The sequence below is a fragment of the Myripristis murdjan genome, chromosome 6 (genome assembly GCF_902150065.1).
Source record: "Myripristis murdjan chromosome 6, fMyrMur1.1, whole genome shotgun sequence".
NCBI classification, from domain to species: Eukaryota; Metazoa; Chordata; class Actinopteri; order Holocentriformes; family Holocentridae; genus Myripristis; species Myripristis murdjan.
The window spans coordinates 25,160,846-25,178,534 of NC_043985.1; the positions used below are offsets into that span (position 1 = coordinate 25,160,846).

The window sequence follows — 17,689 nt, forward strand, 5'->3', positions numbered from 1 at the left end:
TCCCCCTCATTGTATAGAAGTAGGGAGGACAAAAAACTGGAAACACCTCTCAATATAATGTGGTCCAGTACAAACTACAAACTTCAATAATATATAACTAAAATCACACTTTAGATCTTATTTAGGATATCGTGTGCATCTGTGTTTAGTGACTTTCTTGTCAGTAATACATTTGTGAACATTATCTACATTATCTTTACAGTATCTCTACTATAGTTTGCATTTCTTTTCTGACTAATGGCTATGAATGGGAGCCATAATTGCACTAACTGGTGAGCAGAAAAAGGGAAAGAGGTATTTGAAAACTCATTGTGTGTGTGTGTGTGTGTGTGTGTGTGTGTGTGTGTGTGTGTGTGTGTGTGTGCGTGCATGTGTGTATTCCTTCAAGACATATTTCTGTCGAAGGCCAATATAAATAGACTTGTATGAATACCTGAGTGAAATAGAAAGTTCATGACAAAAGCCCAAAAGAAGACACAATATTTAGTTATGAATCAACATTTATTAGTTATCATATTTGTATATGTACACCAAAGGTACAACACTTATTGATATGTATGAACAGAATTTTTTATGTATACCATAGACTGAGGAAAGAAGGGAATTCATGTATATTTTTGTCATTTTTTTTCTCCCCAACACATACTCTCTGCCTTTACATCAAAATTACACCAACAGCTTTACAAAGAGGGAAGGTCTAGAAAAGTCAGATCAAGAGAGAAGGTTGCACAAGGCAGGAGTGAGATGTAGGTTATCAGGTCTATTTAGGGAGGGGGTTTCTTCAAAGACAGACATTTCGGTAGGAAACAGGCTCAAAGATATACTGGTTCCTCATAGAAATACCGTGCCAAATCAATTTCCATTCCTACAGTACCACTAGCTCAACATGTTTTAGGTGTTTTTGTGCGTGCATATACTGAATTTTTCTAGGAATAAATGAAAGACAAGTGGGGGTAAAAGTGGGATCTGTGTGAGCGTCCCGTGACATGATGCTGGATGGAGCGACGCATGGAGGCACATGTCAGAATCTGGAGAGACGTCAGGTTAAAACGGTTAAGATAGGACCTAAAAGCGATCAGGTGACTGTTTGGTCTAAATATCCATGTCTTGCAGCTTGAACACTTCAAATGCGCATGCACCAGATAAAGAAAGATGCCTGAGACTAAGAGTGAGACCTCTCCGTTGAAGAGACGACATGAAACGGATGAGTCACCTGAGGAATGTTGCTCTATATTGTAACAGGCATTAGCTACTCCAGGCATTTGAATACGTCGGATATTGTTTTGTTCTTTCCATTGTCATTAAATCGACTAAATAGGCTGTGTGCTGGAAACATCATTCTAAAATTTGACCTTTTCCTCTCTTTTTTCCCCCTCTGCCCTGTTCTTTCCTGCAAGTCTCATCACAGTTCCCTCCACTTCACCAAAAATAAATCATTATCCTATACTGTATTGGCTCCTTTTGGCGTACCAGAAACTTCCCCTCGCTCTTTCGTCTTCTCTCTTTCTCCCGATGCAAACAGCATTCGCTTTAGGATCACTGTCATTTCTGGAAAATTCTGCATTGCCACTGAACAGAACAATTATATATTTATTTATGTACAATGAAAATGAATGCACACGGCTTATATCTTCATGGAACAAACATTCAAAACGCTTACATTAGATACAAAAAAAAAAGATATTTATATATTGATGTGTGACAGGTAAGTGAGACAACTAGTTAACATCTATTAGAAAATTAAAAAAAAAAACTCAAGCAATTTATTACACAGTTTCTCTCTATACATTTTATCTAATCTAATTTTATTCAGGACATAGATGATATTTTTTTTCTAGAGGATTACATTAAAAAAAATGCCACAGCAATAAAACTATATTCCTACATACCATTTCAACGCCCCCCACCCCTCAAAAGAAAATAAAACACAAAGAAAACAAACAAACAAAAACATCTGTTACCTACAATATATACACAAAGTGCAAGGAGGCACTTCAAATATCATGCTTTTAAGATAGTGGTGCAAAAAATAATCATCATTTTATTTTCATGCTTCTAAAACCGTGAGTTTGAACATAATAGTGGTCCAACACTCAATCCCCATTGGTGACACTATATATAGTCTGCATTGTCTCCTTATACTGGAGAGGTTTTTTCCTGAAGATCACAAGGTCAAAAGGTCAGGCGTAAAAAGGCCTGCTGGGGTGTCAGTGCTACGCTCTGCAGCTCACTGATTACGTTAATGAACATAGTGACCTTCCAGGTTTAAGAGTGTTTGTGTGCATGCATGTGTGTGTGTGTGTGTGTGTGTGTCTATGTGTGTTTGGAAAAAAGAAAAAAAAAATCGGTGCATATGCGTGTTGGAGTTTGTGTTTGTGTGAGTGCTTGGTTTGTGTGTGTGTGTGTGTGTGTGTGTGTGTGTAACTTCAGTCCATGCAGTGTGTGTACAGCAGAACGCCAGTGTGCCTTAATGGTGTAGACGGGCACACTTTGTTAGAAAAAGCAATGTGTTGGAAAAAAAAAAAGAAAGAAAAGTTTCGGGAACTAAAGGACAGAAGAGTGCTGCACTACGTCTTTGTTAAGCTGTCTAGCGTTAACTTTAATTGGCGTTTGTCTCGATGGTCAAACCCGCGGCGCAGTTCGAGGTTAACATCTTCAAGGCAAGGTTGTCAGTGAAAACACAGTGAAAAGAACAAGACAAGGAGAGAAGGACACAATACTGATGAAAACAAAGAGAGAGAAAAAAAAAAATCAAATGCACACCTATGTAAAGGAAATCTCACCTGCACCGAGCATCTCTCTCACACACACAGGCTCAAAAAGATTAGCAGCCAGTAGTCCAGCTATGTTTATGTGTTTGCAGTTCTTTTTAAGCCATTTGGTTCTGAGAGGAATATATATATATCTATATATATATACTTTTTATTACCTGATAGTTGGCAAGCGTCTGACGTAATGTGTGTTATTAGGTGCCCATTGTTCTGTTCTGTGTAAGCTAAAACGTCCTCCGCCCAGTATGGACACGCAGCTGCAGCATATAGGGTTTGTAGAAACAGTCTTGAGCTCTGGTGGCTAAAAGATATGCTTGTTTACTGTTTTAGGGCTGGCTAAATAAGGAGCTGGCAAGCCTCACCCAAAAGTGTTGTACGAAAGATCCGTCTCTGTTTGTGCAAGCCAAGAATCCATCTGACAGTCAAACACTGCGCTCCGTTTTTCTTCCAGCTCTTTCGGCATATTTTGATGGCTAAATCTGTGCTCTCTCTCTGTCTCTCTCTCGCTCTCTTTCTCAATATTTAATAATACCCATGTTTCTGTGCTTTTTAGATAGCATACAGGTTTAGAATAATCCAACCACTGGTGTGTAAAGTGTGAAATTTGTGCATTCCAACCAATCCTAATAAAACACTTGACGAGTGGCTAGGGAAACTTCATCCCCCAAAATATTGGCACAATATAAAATTGTTGTCTTGAGAATAAAATAATAAAAAAATAAAAAAATAAAAAAAAAAAAAAACAGAAAAGAAGACCTCTGGAGCGAACAGTCACTGTGTTCAAAGTTTCAAAAAGTGTGCAATACGGAGACAACTGCGAACAGGCCATTTGAGGAAGTGGAGAGCTCTCTTGAGCAAGTAAACATTTTTTTTAGGGTTCCTGTTTTCCCTGCAAATGAGTTAACAAGCCTGAGTTTCTCCTGTTGTCCCTCATTGGGTTCCTAATAGATTCCTCACTTGGAGGGGAGATCAGCATGAGCAGGGGACAATGATGTGCTTGACTTTTCTACGCCATTGATTCAAAATTAAGCTCACAGGCATCTCAGCCTTATTTGTGCTATTTTTTTTGTCAACTTTATTTGTGCTTTAATTTAAGCTTTAATTGTGCTATAATTTCTTCTGAATATTAAAAATTCTTTCAAAATTTTCATAGTGATCATTCTCACATGAATGTAATTCATTTTCATTTCATTGGCATCACAAAACTCTTTTTGGAAAAAGGGAAACTATCGGGTACGGTTTACCCTGGTAAATATTCAAATGAATTTGATGATGAATTTTTCATATTTAGGGCTGAAGCTAAGTGATTTTCTTAGCTTTAGGTCTGAGGCTCATCGACGACTGTGCCAGTGGGTTATAAAAATGGTCATGGTGCAAGAAAACCAAAAAGTCGTTACCAGTGACGTCACGGAGGCAGTTCAAAGGCCTCTGAGAGCTGATTGATTTTCTGCCTGTTTGGTCCCTATAAGTGACTTGGTCATGTTCTTAACCCCAGCTCTCTCTCTCTCTCTCTCTCTCTCTCACACACACACACACACTCACACACACACATACACACAAAAGGAAGGAAGTCCTTTTTTCCTAATAGTAGACACAAAAAGAAAAAAGGTAAGAAAGGGCTCCATAGTATCATTTGTGCTTTATAATCCCATAGTACCTGTGCTTGTAGAGTATCAGGCTCAGCTTGGTTTTCCTGTTCGTTATTGTTCTGTCTCTGCCTCCTACCCTTTCATCAGTTTGTTGGACCTCAGGGATAGTGGGTGATATTGGGCTACAAATGAAGCCGGATGCACTTCAAAGGCTCTGCCAGTTAAGAATCAAAGGTGATCATCTGAGATAAAAGAGACTGAGTTGAAATGCAATAGCCGATCATGCACATTGTCACGGTGTTGATCGGCATGCAATGCAACACAGCTCAGGATAACAACTCTGTCTATCACAACTAACGCTGCGACTCCCACTCATCTCCTGGCATTAGACTGATGACCTGCCTGTGTCAAACTCTTAATCCGGTCCAGTTGTGACTGGTGCTCCCTTATTATTCAGCCACATAACAATCCCAAGTCCCCCATCTTAAAAATGCAGAGCTAGGATGCATATATTACTAGGAATAACTTCTGGAACTTTTTTGTTTTCTTTTCCTTCCCTCCCCAAGCCTTGAAGTATGTTGTGCAAGTGTTTGCTATACCGCACGTAAACTGTGCTCTAACAGCTAAAATACACCCTTGTTATAATTATTATCATTGAGCACATTAGTATTACTTATCAGTCAGGTAGACAGTTAGAAAAAACTTTAAAGGGAGTAATTATTACAAAATAAAAAAGGAAAGAAAAAAAGGGAAAAAAAATAAACTACATATGAAACAATTAGTAGTTCTGTTCTTGTGACTTTTTTTTTTTCGTTCACTCTTATTTCACCAGATAGGAAAGCTTGTGGAGCCCAGGAGCAGGGGATCTCTGTGCTGCCATTATTCATGTTTCCATGGTTCCTCCTCAACAAGCGTGCACTCCGCAGCAGAGCCGTTAGTGGCCGAGGTTACCTGCAAGCAGTTAGCAGGGAGAGCTAAACAGTGGGTCCAAGGCACAGGTTAAAAAAAAAAAAAAAAAAAAAACAACACACAGTATAGTTCAATCACAGTCTTAATGGCATGCTTCATCGCCGAAGGAACCAAATAATACTGCATGGTTCGATTCAGTGTGCAGCGCTTCCATTTACATCACATTATACAACTGTTTCAGCCGCACAATCTGATTGGTCCGATAAGTGTTCCAGTCAAGCCTGTAATTCCCATAAAGCATGGCTGACCATGCTTTATTGGTTGCTATATCAACACTTGTGGCAACATGGAAGCAAGTTTCATCCTGTTTTTTCTTGTTTTTTCTTGTCTTTTATGAAGTACCTGCTTTTCAGACAATCCATGTTTTGGTAACCACTTTATGGAAGCCATAACAGCCTTAAGAAGGTACTTTACTGTGATTTGAGGTACTTTGGTAATAGAATACAGCCTCTTATTGCTACATGGACAAATTATGGAGGAATACTGGGATTCCTGGACGACCACTGATCATCATATTTGTGGTGGTCCTAAGAATGGAGGAGACTTTTGTTTACTGACCTGGGAACAGACCAAAAAAACATTCATGACGAGCATAAAAGGCAGTGACAAAATACAGACATATAAATTAAACAAAAAAATCAGGACAGATAAATAGAAAACAAGGTACAAGCACTACAAAAAAATCTTTATGTATTAGTGCATACAAAAGTTAATCTGCAAGGCAGTCTACAGTTGTTTGCATCTTTGAAAAAGGTGTTAGAAACACAGTCGGTGTTATTTACAGTCAACATGTAACAGAAAATAAAATAATATAAGCGATGGATACTGGAAATAGCAAGCCTTTGTGCCACATTTATCTACAAATGACCATTAATAGACGGAGTCCGATATGAGAGGATAGCTTTTTGCTGTGGACAGATTGCTGGTGTGACAGGTTGCCAGCGTTGCTAGGCAACACATTTCATCCTTTAATAAATGAATAGGCTCATCAGTAGACCTTTTCAGCCGGGTTGTGTGCTTCAGAGAAGGAGCACTCTGAACTCCCAACTCCCATATAGTATTCTAAAAGCCAGGAATCTGTTCGAAGAAAGGATACAAAGTGCATAATATTTTTACATTATGGGAGCTGCTTTGCACCTTTCAATTTTACAACACGCTTCTTACAACGGGCAGAAATAGACGGTGTCAAAATGCAAAACTATCCAACTGGGAATGACTCAGTGACAGCATGCTCGCTGAACACAGGGAATATCCGCACTCCTATTAGGAGGCTGTAACACTTCCTCTGTCTGTATTATAAACAATACAGCAGCAGCATTTTCAAATCAAATCTGTTGAAATTATAAATTAAGCCCCAAAATTACTAAGAGCAATTCTCTGCAGCATGAGGGAAAACACGAGAACAATTGACAAGGGGGTTGAAGAAATGGATTTAGTGGCAAAACACGGATAGAGGAGGCTTGCCAAATGATTCCCTCGGGTTCAGGTCAGGATTAGGTGGCTCTTGCTTTGTGTTAGAGCCAATTCCCAAAAGGTTACAGGATATGGATTGGACCGAATGTAGAGCCAGGGCATCAACTTCTACTGTTTTCAGAAATGTTAAGGTATCACTCTACCACAAAAGCTGCTATTCCAGAAGAATGAACTATATACACATGCATGAGTTGTTCTTTTGGTTCATTTTTGCTGCAAAATAACTACGGATGTATTTACAATATCATACACAAAGATGCAATAAATAAAACAAACAGATTAAAGCAAAAGTGCAGAATGAGCATGCAACACAAACAGGGTTATATGCAAGTCTCTATGTCTGTAAGCATTAATTGTACCTTGCATTCATCTACTACGACTGAATTGTTAGCAGTAGTGGTAGCGGTAGTGGTAGCGGTAGCGGTTAAGACGCACTGGTTGGAATTGTTTTCGTGGTGGTTCTTCATGTCGTCATAAAAAGACTGGGTCTTCGTCATCATTTCGATGTCGTCCGTTTTAGTCGTGTGTGCATCCAGCTCTTCCAGCTCTGCCTTGGACATGTGGTACACGATGCCTGCACCGTAGGAGTCACCCACCACGTTCACTGAGGTCCTGAATCGGTCCCTGTTTGGAGGAAAGGGGAATGAAATCGAGAGTTACTCAATGATAGGAAAATGTTGCCTACTTTTGGCAATGATGGGATTTAAAACACCAAAAACATCAAAGAGACGAAAGAAACAAAAGCCATATGGAAATGTAATATATGTACATATATTTCACCACGCAAAACTGACAAGTGTCAATTGAAGTGAGGATCCTTTGGACAACAGACAAAAACTGTGGAATAAACACAAAATCTAAAGGCTGGCAGTCGCACACGCATTGCCACGACGCAAAAATACATTTATTAAATTAACACCAACATTTCGACATTGCTGTCTTCTTCCGAGTATTGTAAAGAACAAAGTTGGTTGGTGTTAATTTAATACATTTATTAGCACCTATAACATCGATGTGCATTCCTTCTCCTTTGAGTCTAAAGGTTCTGACTCCAGTTGACACTTGTGCATTGTGAACATTTAAATACCCACATATGAAACACATTTGAATTTGAGATATGTGGATGTAAATTTCTAACATAAATTAAAAATACATGCATCCTCCCTGTTTTTTTGGGTCATCCCTGCAGTCGACATACATTGAACAGGTATGGGTGCACATATATGATCTTTAGATGTGCTCAAATATGCACATATATAAGTGCAGTGTATATGTGCCACACCATATCAGCAGTATATGACTACACATAACACACTGTATATGACAGCATCTCCTCTGGCACAGTGAAATGTATCTCCATATATTAGACACAGGAGCAATATTATGGTAGAATAATTTCATCGCTGCAGTTTCAGGTTTTTGTTTGCATTATACAATATTTGAGGTCAAACTCACAGAAGCCAGTCAACGGCAACCAGCAGACTGATGTCTTGGGTTGGCAGGCCGACAGCAGTCAGGATCAAAAGCATAGTCACCAGGCCAGCACTGGGAATACTGGCGGCTCCAACACTGGCCAGGGTGGCTGTCAGACTGGATAAAAACAGAGCAGAGCAGCGCTCATTAATATTCTCCACATCATTCCCTTTTAAAACATGCCACACTGTTGATACCCTTGCTCATTTTTACCATATCATGAAAATTACTACACCCAACAGTCACAGATGAAGATATTACCTCTGCATGGTGCTTGTGTAAAGGGCGGCGACTGAAGAGAGTCAGAGTAGGTCCTTCAATACACATCGAGTGAAATTTAGACGGGAGTTAAGTAGAGGAGAACGCATAATCCTAGGTGTTTAATTCAAGGGTTCATGGATAGATATGCCACGGAAATGTCACACCAAAGGCCAATAATATCTCCATTAACAGAGGAGCATTTGGCACCTCTAATTACAGATACTCCAGAAAGAGACTGCAAGTGGCTGGTGTGAAATAATCTGTCCGGATACAAAGAATGGCATTTTCTGTGTGAACCCAGAGAGCATGGGCTATCATTCTCTCAACCTTTGGTTCATGTATTGGCGTGACTGCAGCAGGATCTAAAACTAAGGTCTAAATCCGAGATGTCTCAATATTCAAAAGTTATTTCCAACTATGGTTCTCCCTCTGTGCGCATTCCCAGATCTTCTCTTATCCCCGCTTGGCTACAGAAATTGCTTTGGCACATCTCATTGCTTCCTTTTGGTGAACTGATTGCTTCACCTTCTACTTGCCTTAGATTGCTGCTTTGTTCAATGCAAGCCTTTTTATTCTTTGCCAAATGCCTGTGCAATGCTCTTGTACTTGCTACTAATTATTAAGTGTCACTAATTTGAGAGTCCATTTAAAGCGTCTGTGTGTAAAATCCCCCTCCATGCTGACCTCTGTTGTTCAGCAGTGTGACTACAACAACAAAAGGAAATATCTTGGAGGGTGCAAAGCCCTAATCCCCAACCCTTCCCTCCAACAAGCAAGAACAGTAAGTTCTACCAGAAACTTGCCCAGCACAAAAAAGCACAGTAAATGAGCCAGCAATAATATGTCAGAGAAGTAAGATAAATCAATGTGGTTATTACTTTGTTAAATCTGATCACATTTTTTATGAAAGCAGTAATGATTAGCGACCTGTGAAGTGAATAATGATGCAAGTAATGAGTCCATAGAGATTCATGCCAATCGTCATTCAAAAATCTAGAGGGGTCACGATTAGTTGCATTTACTGGCAAAATAACATCCCTCATGAAGCATGACTAAAGAAATTTGATTTATTTTAATCACCACTCTTCGATTCAGCATACATACTGCCCAATCACTGCATTTATTCTGATGCAGTTTCAGTTTTTGGAAAGGAAATGCTGGCTATTTCCACAGTCTTCTCCCACCAAAACAGGCAGCTGAAATGGGAGGTGTGAACCCGATAAAAAAGTTGCGATTTTAGTAAAATGCAAGCTGTTTGGCAGAATTTCATGCTGAATTTACCAGAACAACCTATCACTCAGTAAAAAAAAGTCTCAAGTTATATTTTTTGTGATTTCTTTTTTTCTCTCTTTTTTTTTGCCAACAAGCAAGGCAGAAAAAAAAAATGCAAGTTTTTTTTTTTTTTTTTTTAACAGACCTTGGCATAATGCGCTCTCCACAAGCTGTGCAGAGGCGTTAGCCACAGCAAAGGCTAGAACTGTGCATAATAACAAATTAATTAACTAGAAAACATGTAGGAAATGTTTGTAGTGAAGTTGGACAACATTTTCACTAACAGCATATTTACAAGCCACTTTTTAGTGCTACTGGTTAACATTTACTAACTTGGTTAACATTTACTAACTCATGCTGCATTTCCATGGCCAGCAAATCTCTGCAGAGGACTGCAAGACGACCAGGTGTCATGGGTGTAGGAGGATACAACACTTGAGTGGTAGCACAGAAAAAAAACCAGCCTTGGCCTGCTCCTACATTTCTGAATGCAGAAATTGCTGCAGTGTGTGCACAGTGAACAACCCCAGCTGATATTCTTATTATCCTATAGGACTATTATAAACTGAACCTTTACACGGACTTGGAAGAGCAAGCCCTACACATTTTACCGCTGTGTCTTCAGAATATTTTTACTTACACTGAAGCCTGCCTTTAGTGCATTTGGATTTCTGTGTTATGCTTTAAAGAATCCCCTTTTCCATAAATGCAAGTAACAAAACTTGTCTTTTCCTACCATACAAATTTCTTCTTCTCTCTCTATCTTCTTGATGTAGGTATTTTACACACCATCAATGGTCACACCAAAAAGGCAATCAGCTCAAACTCATAACTTCAGCCTGTCTGGTAACATTAACCTCTCCATGTGCTCTAAACCTCTGATCACATCCTGTCTTAATTTGTAAGATTTACTTTACGCCATGTCCTCAGCTGTTGACAGATTTCTCTAATATTGTTCAAACGGCCTCATCAGTGAGACAAATTTTCATTTGTTTGGTTTTAAGCTAAGGTGAAAGTAAATATGCAGCATTCAACATGACACAAAGACTTTCGATAGTCTTTTAACCATTTAGGACCAGATTTACTAAGCTTTTTGCATATCTTGTCAGTGTGTAGTAATAGGTAAAGAAACTCCGCCATTGGCAATACAAAATTTGTGACAACGTAAAGGACAGTAGTAGCCACTATTTCTATTTCTAATTACTACTACTTCAGTTTGAAAATGTCACATCATTTCACTTTTCAAGAAACTTTAACCATTAATTCTTCATTTTTATGTTTTTCCTTAAGGACTAAGATCTGTTTGCCACTAAAGATATCAATGACGGATATCTGTATTGACATGAAACTGGAAGTACAAAGGCAAACCACTGAGAGTGTTTTCTGACCTGACAGTGACAATCTGACCAGCGTCGAGGTAAATGCCGTTCATTTGGGCGATGAAGATTGCAGCAACGGCCTCATACAGAGCGGTTCCATCCATGTTGATGGTGGCACCGACTGGGAGCACGAAACGAGTGACTCTCTTGTCAATGCCGAGGTTCTCCTCCAGGCAGCGGAAGGTGACAGGCAGTGTACCAGCACTGAGGGGAGAAACAGCATGTTGGTTGGCATTAAATGGATGATCATGTGCTTTGTGTCATTACAAAGAAGGAAAAAAAAACACTGACCTGGAGGCTGTCCCCAGGGCAGTGATCCAGGCCTGGAAGATGCCCAGGAAAAAGGTAAAGGGGTTTTTCCTGACGATGACAAAGTAGATACTGGGCAGGAAGATTGCTCCGTGGATGATAAGGCCAATAATCACAGTCACCATGTACATGCCCAGTTGCCTGGCTACGACCTCCAGGTCCTTGATGGAGATGATCTTACCACAAATCAGACAAGCAATACCGAAGGGAGAGTACCTGACACAAAGACAAGGCTTTTGTTAATTTATATTTCCACTTAACATCAAAAGCTTTAATGATGAATTGTGCTTGTGTTGTTGTGTTCTTAGTCAATGCCAGTTTAAAATGTTGTTATGTTGCACTTATATATATAAAATTGCCCATTCATTATTGGAGACAAGGCAATACATCTCTTTAATTCATCATGTTATAATGACTCGAGCAATAAGTTGATGTTATAAATAAATAAGCAACCATCTGTTTAAAGTCATAATATGAAACTGTTTAAATCAAATTTAAGCAAAATAAAGGGAGTTTTTTTTTGTTTTTTTTTTAAGGAATCACAATCTACAGAGATCTCCTTCAGTGTTACTGACCACATGATCATGATGACGAGTTTCATCACAATCTCATTGAGGATGTTGAAGAACTCAATCATGAGTTTGGCCCTTTCTCCCATCTTGCCCATGCAGATGCCAAATGCAATAAAGAAACCAATCAGACCTGAAAACAGAGAATCAGATTCTGCATCAAAACTTTGAATGTAAATGTAGACAGGTAAGATGAGTGGAATATGGGGAAAATGTGATATATGTGATAATGAGGTGAGAAACAGTATCATTTACAGTCATGGAGAAAACATTAGATTGGCCTAGAAGTGCACCACTGTAACATTCTATATATATTAACAATGAAAAGACTTTGATTTTCATAACTTTAATCATATCTATATTATCATAATGTTTTTGAGCTGAATGAGATGTGGTATACCCAGGACATTCATGCCACTCTTGAACTGCAAGGACTTCTTGATGACAAACTGAGGCTCCTTGGTCACATTAGCCACCAACCCCTCCATTGTGGTGGCATTGATATTCTCTTCAACAACCACCTCCACCTTCTTTGTGACAGTCTGGATCTGCAGTATACCAAAAAATGATATTAGTGATCAGCTGAACTGATACTAAACCAAAAACGATATCTCCTCTTAACTTGTGTTTGCCAAATTAAAATGGTTTCTACAGGGGTCTGTTTCCATGCAGTCCCTCAAATAGGCACTGTACTTTCAGAGTATTTGAATTCTTCTCTTAAGATCACTATACAGACACCCTTGCCATGGAGGGCTTCCTTGCTACCCATTCCCACTTTTTACATTAACCTAATCTTTTTCCCTAACTTGATATTACACTAAATATAATACTCCGCATCAGGTGATTTATGTCATGACTAGCAGTGAAAGTTTATCTAGATGGGTGCTATTTTTGGAAACAAGGCTCTTAATTCTTTTATTATCATGGTAGACCAACAGAAAATCTGCACAGGATGAAAAAAAAAAATAGAAAATGTAGTGCTTGCATTTTAGTTACAGTTCATTGTGTGCACCATTCTCTCAGTTCAACCCTGAGTTGTGATCCAGTACCTGCTGAAAACAAGCCTGCACCAGGTTCTCTGGGAACAGGTTCCTAATCAGATCAAAGAAGGCATCCAAGCTGGAGACATCATCATTTTTCTCGCCCTCGCCCAGATTCTCCTTCAGTTTGGGGTTGCCAGGGTGGATGACTAACACCAGGATGACTCCCAGGATAGCAGCAATAATAGTGGTGGACATGTAGTAGACCATAGCTCTGGTGCCCAGGCGACCACTAGATTTGGCATCCAAACCGGCCAGACCTGCAGCCAAAACAAGCAAGGTTGTGTTTGCCTGGTAATTACCTGGTCTCATTGGATGGAAATATTGACTTTATAGTCTCGGGCATGAAGGCTGAAGGCAAAGGCCCATTAGAGCGCTGCATAATGGTGTTTGATCATGTGCATGATGTGTGGCAAATGCTACATTGAATGAATGATGCTGTCAAATGTGATTCCAGAATTAGGATTCAGATAGTCTTTCATATCAGCATTATCTACTCATCTCTTTTCACTTAATTTTAGCACTATGTCATAGCAGGTAAAAGTCTATTCCTTCAACGTGCTGCAATACAACAGGTGATAAGCGTCATCTTTTGTGTATATTTTATTGCAGCAAAAAGGGTGACTGGTCAAGATCAAATGCAAATTATAGATGTGACGATGTGATGGAGGAAGGAAAAACATTATGCTGACCATCTTGAAGCTCTAGACTGAACATCGTATTCACTATCCCCCTTTGAATATCAGCTGGATTTGTCTAAGTTTGAGGCAAGTTACTATAGGTCCCACACAGCCAGACATACTCTCACTTATGTGAACAGGAATAACATTACGTTCTTTATATGATGTATTTATGCCATCTTCAAACATACTGGCAACATTTCATTTGTTATTCTGTCTGCTCGTAATACTACAATGAATTTGTCACAAATGATTACGGAGTCACACATTACCTGTGATTAAACTGGAGATGATAAGTGGCAAGATCAACATCTTCAGCATCCTCATCAGGATGTCTCCAGGGAAAGCAATCACCATAACAATGTCTGGGTGGATCGGGGAGGCGACACGAAGCAGCATCCCCGATACAGCTCCCAAGATCACACCTGAGGAAACAGAAAGAGTGGGAGAAAGTGAGACTGTGAACATGGATAACACAGAGATGAGAGTTGGGGATGGCAGTGAAATCAGAGGGTGTTGGGAAGTATAACATTTGAATAAAAAATGTTAAACATTGCAAATTGGAAAAACAGAGAGCTGACTCCTTTTGGGCTATGCTGAGGTACCAACACTAGGATTTATGAGTCAACAACTAAATAACAGCACTGCCCTCTCTCCTCTACTAAACAAGCCTTAATAACTGATTCTCAACCCTTAACAGTTCAGATGTTTGGAGCTGTGCAAGAGGCTGTCTACTGCATGCTTAGGGAAGACAGTGGGTGGGAAAGATAAAACTGAAACCCAAGTGTGAGAGAGAGGCTCATGAAGGATTAAGATCAGATCTCTTTGAAGCATTAGGGAGTAGGCAGTATGTCAGTAGTTCTCACATTCCCTGGTGCAGCATCTGTAATCCCTGCAGACCCATCACGTTTTCTAGGAAATCTTCACTTTGTGCAAGGGCAAGAAAATGAGACAAATTTCTGTCTAGCGGGATGTAATAAGAGGCAGTTCAGGTCAAAACACTGTCATGTCTGCTTCCTTGCATATTCTATTTGCTACCCCTAACTTGTGGCTGCCGTTCATTTGAAAGATCAGCCTCTCCCTCACAAAGTCCCTTGCTGACCTCAGTTGTTTGTCTCTTTTAGCTACCGCTTCTTTTCCTGCCACACTGTTTCTGCCCAAAAGTACAGATGACCTCTGTGTGCTCTAACCCCCCTGCAGCCCTGCCCACCAGGCCTGTCGGTTGGCCTCTGTGTCTGTCCTCTCGGGCCAGACAAGGCAAGGCCCAAACCCAAAAACTCCGGCACCCTCGCAGGGTTGCACTTCCTCTGCTACCACACCACTGCCAAAGATCACAGAGCCCGAGAGGCTGTTTAATAACACACACTGTAATCAAATCCCCTCCAGCTTCTTTAAATTTGTAAGCTGTCCTCTGTGCCTCAGTTTACCCACTAGACTAGCAGCATCCTGTGGATTCTGCAGACTCAATGGTTTTGGATGGCACTTGATTTCCTGTGCCTTCTCTTTGGCCCGAGTGCAAGCCCCCCATTCAGGCTCTTATCTGCCAACTGACAGATGATCAATGATCATGTTGGCTCGCTCGCTTTGGGAAAGCCCTGCCAAGTGGTGTAAGATGTACACACGATTACACAAGCACACATTCATGCACACATGTACATAGATATGCTCAGTGCTCATGCATGGGAATAAAATAGTAAGAAGGGAAGGTAGCAGAAATATAAACACTGACACACAGCAATTTGCAACTGACATTGTGCATTAGTTAAAAACCTACATCAGGCTGAATTTAGAGTAATTTGCAATGACCGGGAAGCGGCATCACTGCTTTTGTGCCCTTTCGTCTTTTCATTAAAACTTCCCCGGTGGCGCCGTGAATCACTCCCATAATTGTTATTATTTCTCATGCACCACCAGAGACTATTTGGGTGTCCAGTGCTGTAGATTATTTTTGAAACCAACAGGTGGCATGGAGCTGGGGAAGGTCAGGACACCCAGTTATCTTGGTTTCTGGTACACTGGGCCTGCACAGATGGCACCTTCTCCCCATGTTATTAGCAAAGCTGCATAACAGTGCACTGAGCTCAGTGGTGGTGAGTATGTTTAGCATGTCCTGTTTTTTATTAGATGCTTTGGAAGACAGGAAGGAAGGAAGCCAGGAAGGAAAAATGAGAGGGAGGGAATGAACAATTGAAGGAAGAAAGTGTGGATGGAAGTAAGAAAGGAAGGAAAGATTCATTTTTAGTGCATGTTGTTGTGTATTGACAGTTATGGAGTGGCAATGATTGCCTCCTTTGGGTATGAAGCTGTCTATCTAAGAAAAAGAAAGAAAGGAACACAGAAAGAAATAAAGAAAGAAAGAAAACTGGTGTGTGAAAAACAAATTCAATAAACCCACAGCTGATGAGCTTACTGACCGAGGACGGTGAGCGTGAGCAGCAGGTTCTTGAACATCTTGGAGCAGATTTGGGCACATTTGGACTGGGGCCTGGCCTCAATGGGCTCCAGGTGACTCTCGTGCATCCTCACCTCAACTTGCTTAGGCATGCTGTTGGCACTGTGACAGAAAGAGAAGAGAGGGAAAAAATGAGAATAGAGTTACTATTGCTAAAATCACTAAATTTCAAACATTTTGCTGAACTCTGGAAAAAAAACATACAATCTTGCTCCTTACGCATTAACACCTCATGACTCAGGTACATCACGTGATCATGTTGTGTATAAGGAGTGTGAGAGCAAGGGAAACACATTATGTTGACTGCACTACAAAATACACCTCTGTAACACACAAATCAGAGCATCTGGATGTGCATCATAGTGCATCTGTTAATCTATTATCATAATATACTATAAAAAAAGAGTGCCAAATGAAAGTGTTCAGCAACAAAGTGGGTTGCCAAGCACAATGTCACATCAACACTGTCCACGGTTATTGTAGCGTCCAACAGATGGAAGATTATTGTTTGGAGCCTGAGAGCTGTTGTTTGTAAAACACAGCTCCCTTAGAATTACACTTGAGACACACAGTATCTCAAATTGGATTATTAAGAGCTGTTTCTATATTTCTCTTATAGGAAAATAGTTTTTGAAAGACCTGCGTGAAAGCTAGAAATGGTGCCCCCTTTTTTTTTGGATAAATGTACTTAGATTACAATTTTAAAGACTTTAGATATTGACATTATGTAATATAACTGACAAAAGCTGCACAGTCAGAATAAGTTACCAAACACCAAGTAATACAAAGGATTACATATTATATAATAAACCAGCACTCCTAACCAGCACTGCTCTGTGTAATAAATAGAGTACAGATAGTGAAGTAATTTGACTCAACCTGTTTTCAAAGCCACTGAAACTGAGCATGCGTTTAAGATTCAAAATATAATCTACATGTTTCGTGACCGTCAACCGCATAAACACAAATAATCCCTGCAAACATAGGATGAGGAAGGTTTTTCTTTTTGCCTCGCACTGTAAACAAACAGAAACAAACATCCCCTGGAGAGTGTCTATGTGGATGGCCCTTTGAGACACCGATGAATATGAGGAACAGATGGGGAGAGGAAGGCCAAACGTGCAAAGGTGGGCTTTTAATTGATTCAGGAATAACACAAGAAGAACACGTCAACCGTTTGGAGTCATGCGCGCTAATGTTAATATCTCTCTCTCTCTCTCTCTCTCTCTCTCTCTCTCTCTCTCTAGCTCGCTCGTTGCTTTCAACAGTGAAAGCTCAAGTATTTTTGTAGCGAGAGGAAGATTTGTAAAGTAGGCTAATTAATTTAACAGAAAGTGATTGCCCATTACAGACAGCGCGGAGGACTTTTCTCTAGCTCCTAGTTCTAGGTGTGAATGAGTTTGTTGGTGAGAAGAGAGACAGCTGTGCCTGTCACATGGCAGTCAGGCAGGT

General features: G+C 40.0%; 1 protein-coding gene across 4 annotated transcripts in view; it reads right to left on the reverse strand.

Moving 5' to 3' along the window:
• Positions 1-4,108: 4,108 nt before the first annotated feature.
• Positions 4,109-17,689, reverse strand: part of slc1a2b (solute carrier family 1 member 2b) — a 41,044-nt gene continuing 27,463 nt past the window's right edge. For 2 of the 4 annotated variants that reach the window (XM_030053337.1, XM_030053336.1), the window contains exons 2-11: positions 16,200-16,339; positions 14,058-14,210; positions 13,115-13,365; positions 12,466-12,613; positions 12,072-12,198; positions 11,479-11,712; positions 11,197-11,391; positions 8,258-8,392; positions 7,162-7,426; positions 5,240-5,311 (exon numbers count right to left, since the gene is read on the reverse strand). In XM_030053337.1, coding sequence (XP_029909197.1) covers positions 5,240-5,311; positions 7,162-7,426; positions 8,258-8,392; positions 11,197-11,391; positions 11,479-11,712; positions 12,072-12,198; positions 12,466-12,613; positions 13,115-13,365; positions 14,058-14,210; positions 16,200-16,329 — 1,710 coding nt within the window. In that variant the 5' untranslated portion in view covers positions 16,330-16,339. Of the gene's footprint in view, positions 5,312-7,161; positions 7,427-8,257; positions 8,393-11,196; positions 11,392-11,478; positions 11,713-12,071; positions 12,199-12,465; positions 12,614-13,114; positions 13,366-14,057; positions 14,211-16,199; positions 16,340-17,689 lie in introns of all 4 variants that reach the window. The other 2 variants (XM_030053338.1, XM_030053335.1) reach the window with 2 other exon arrangements.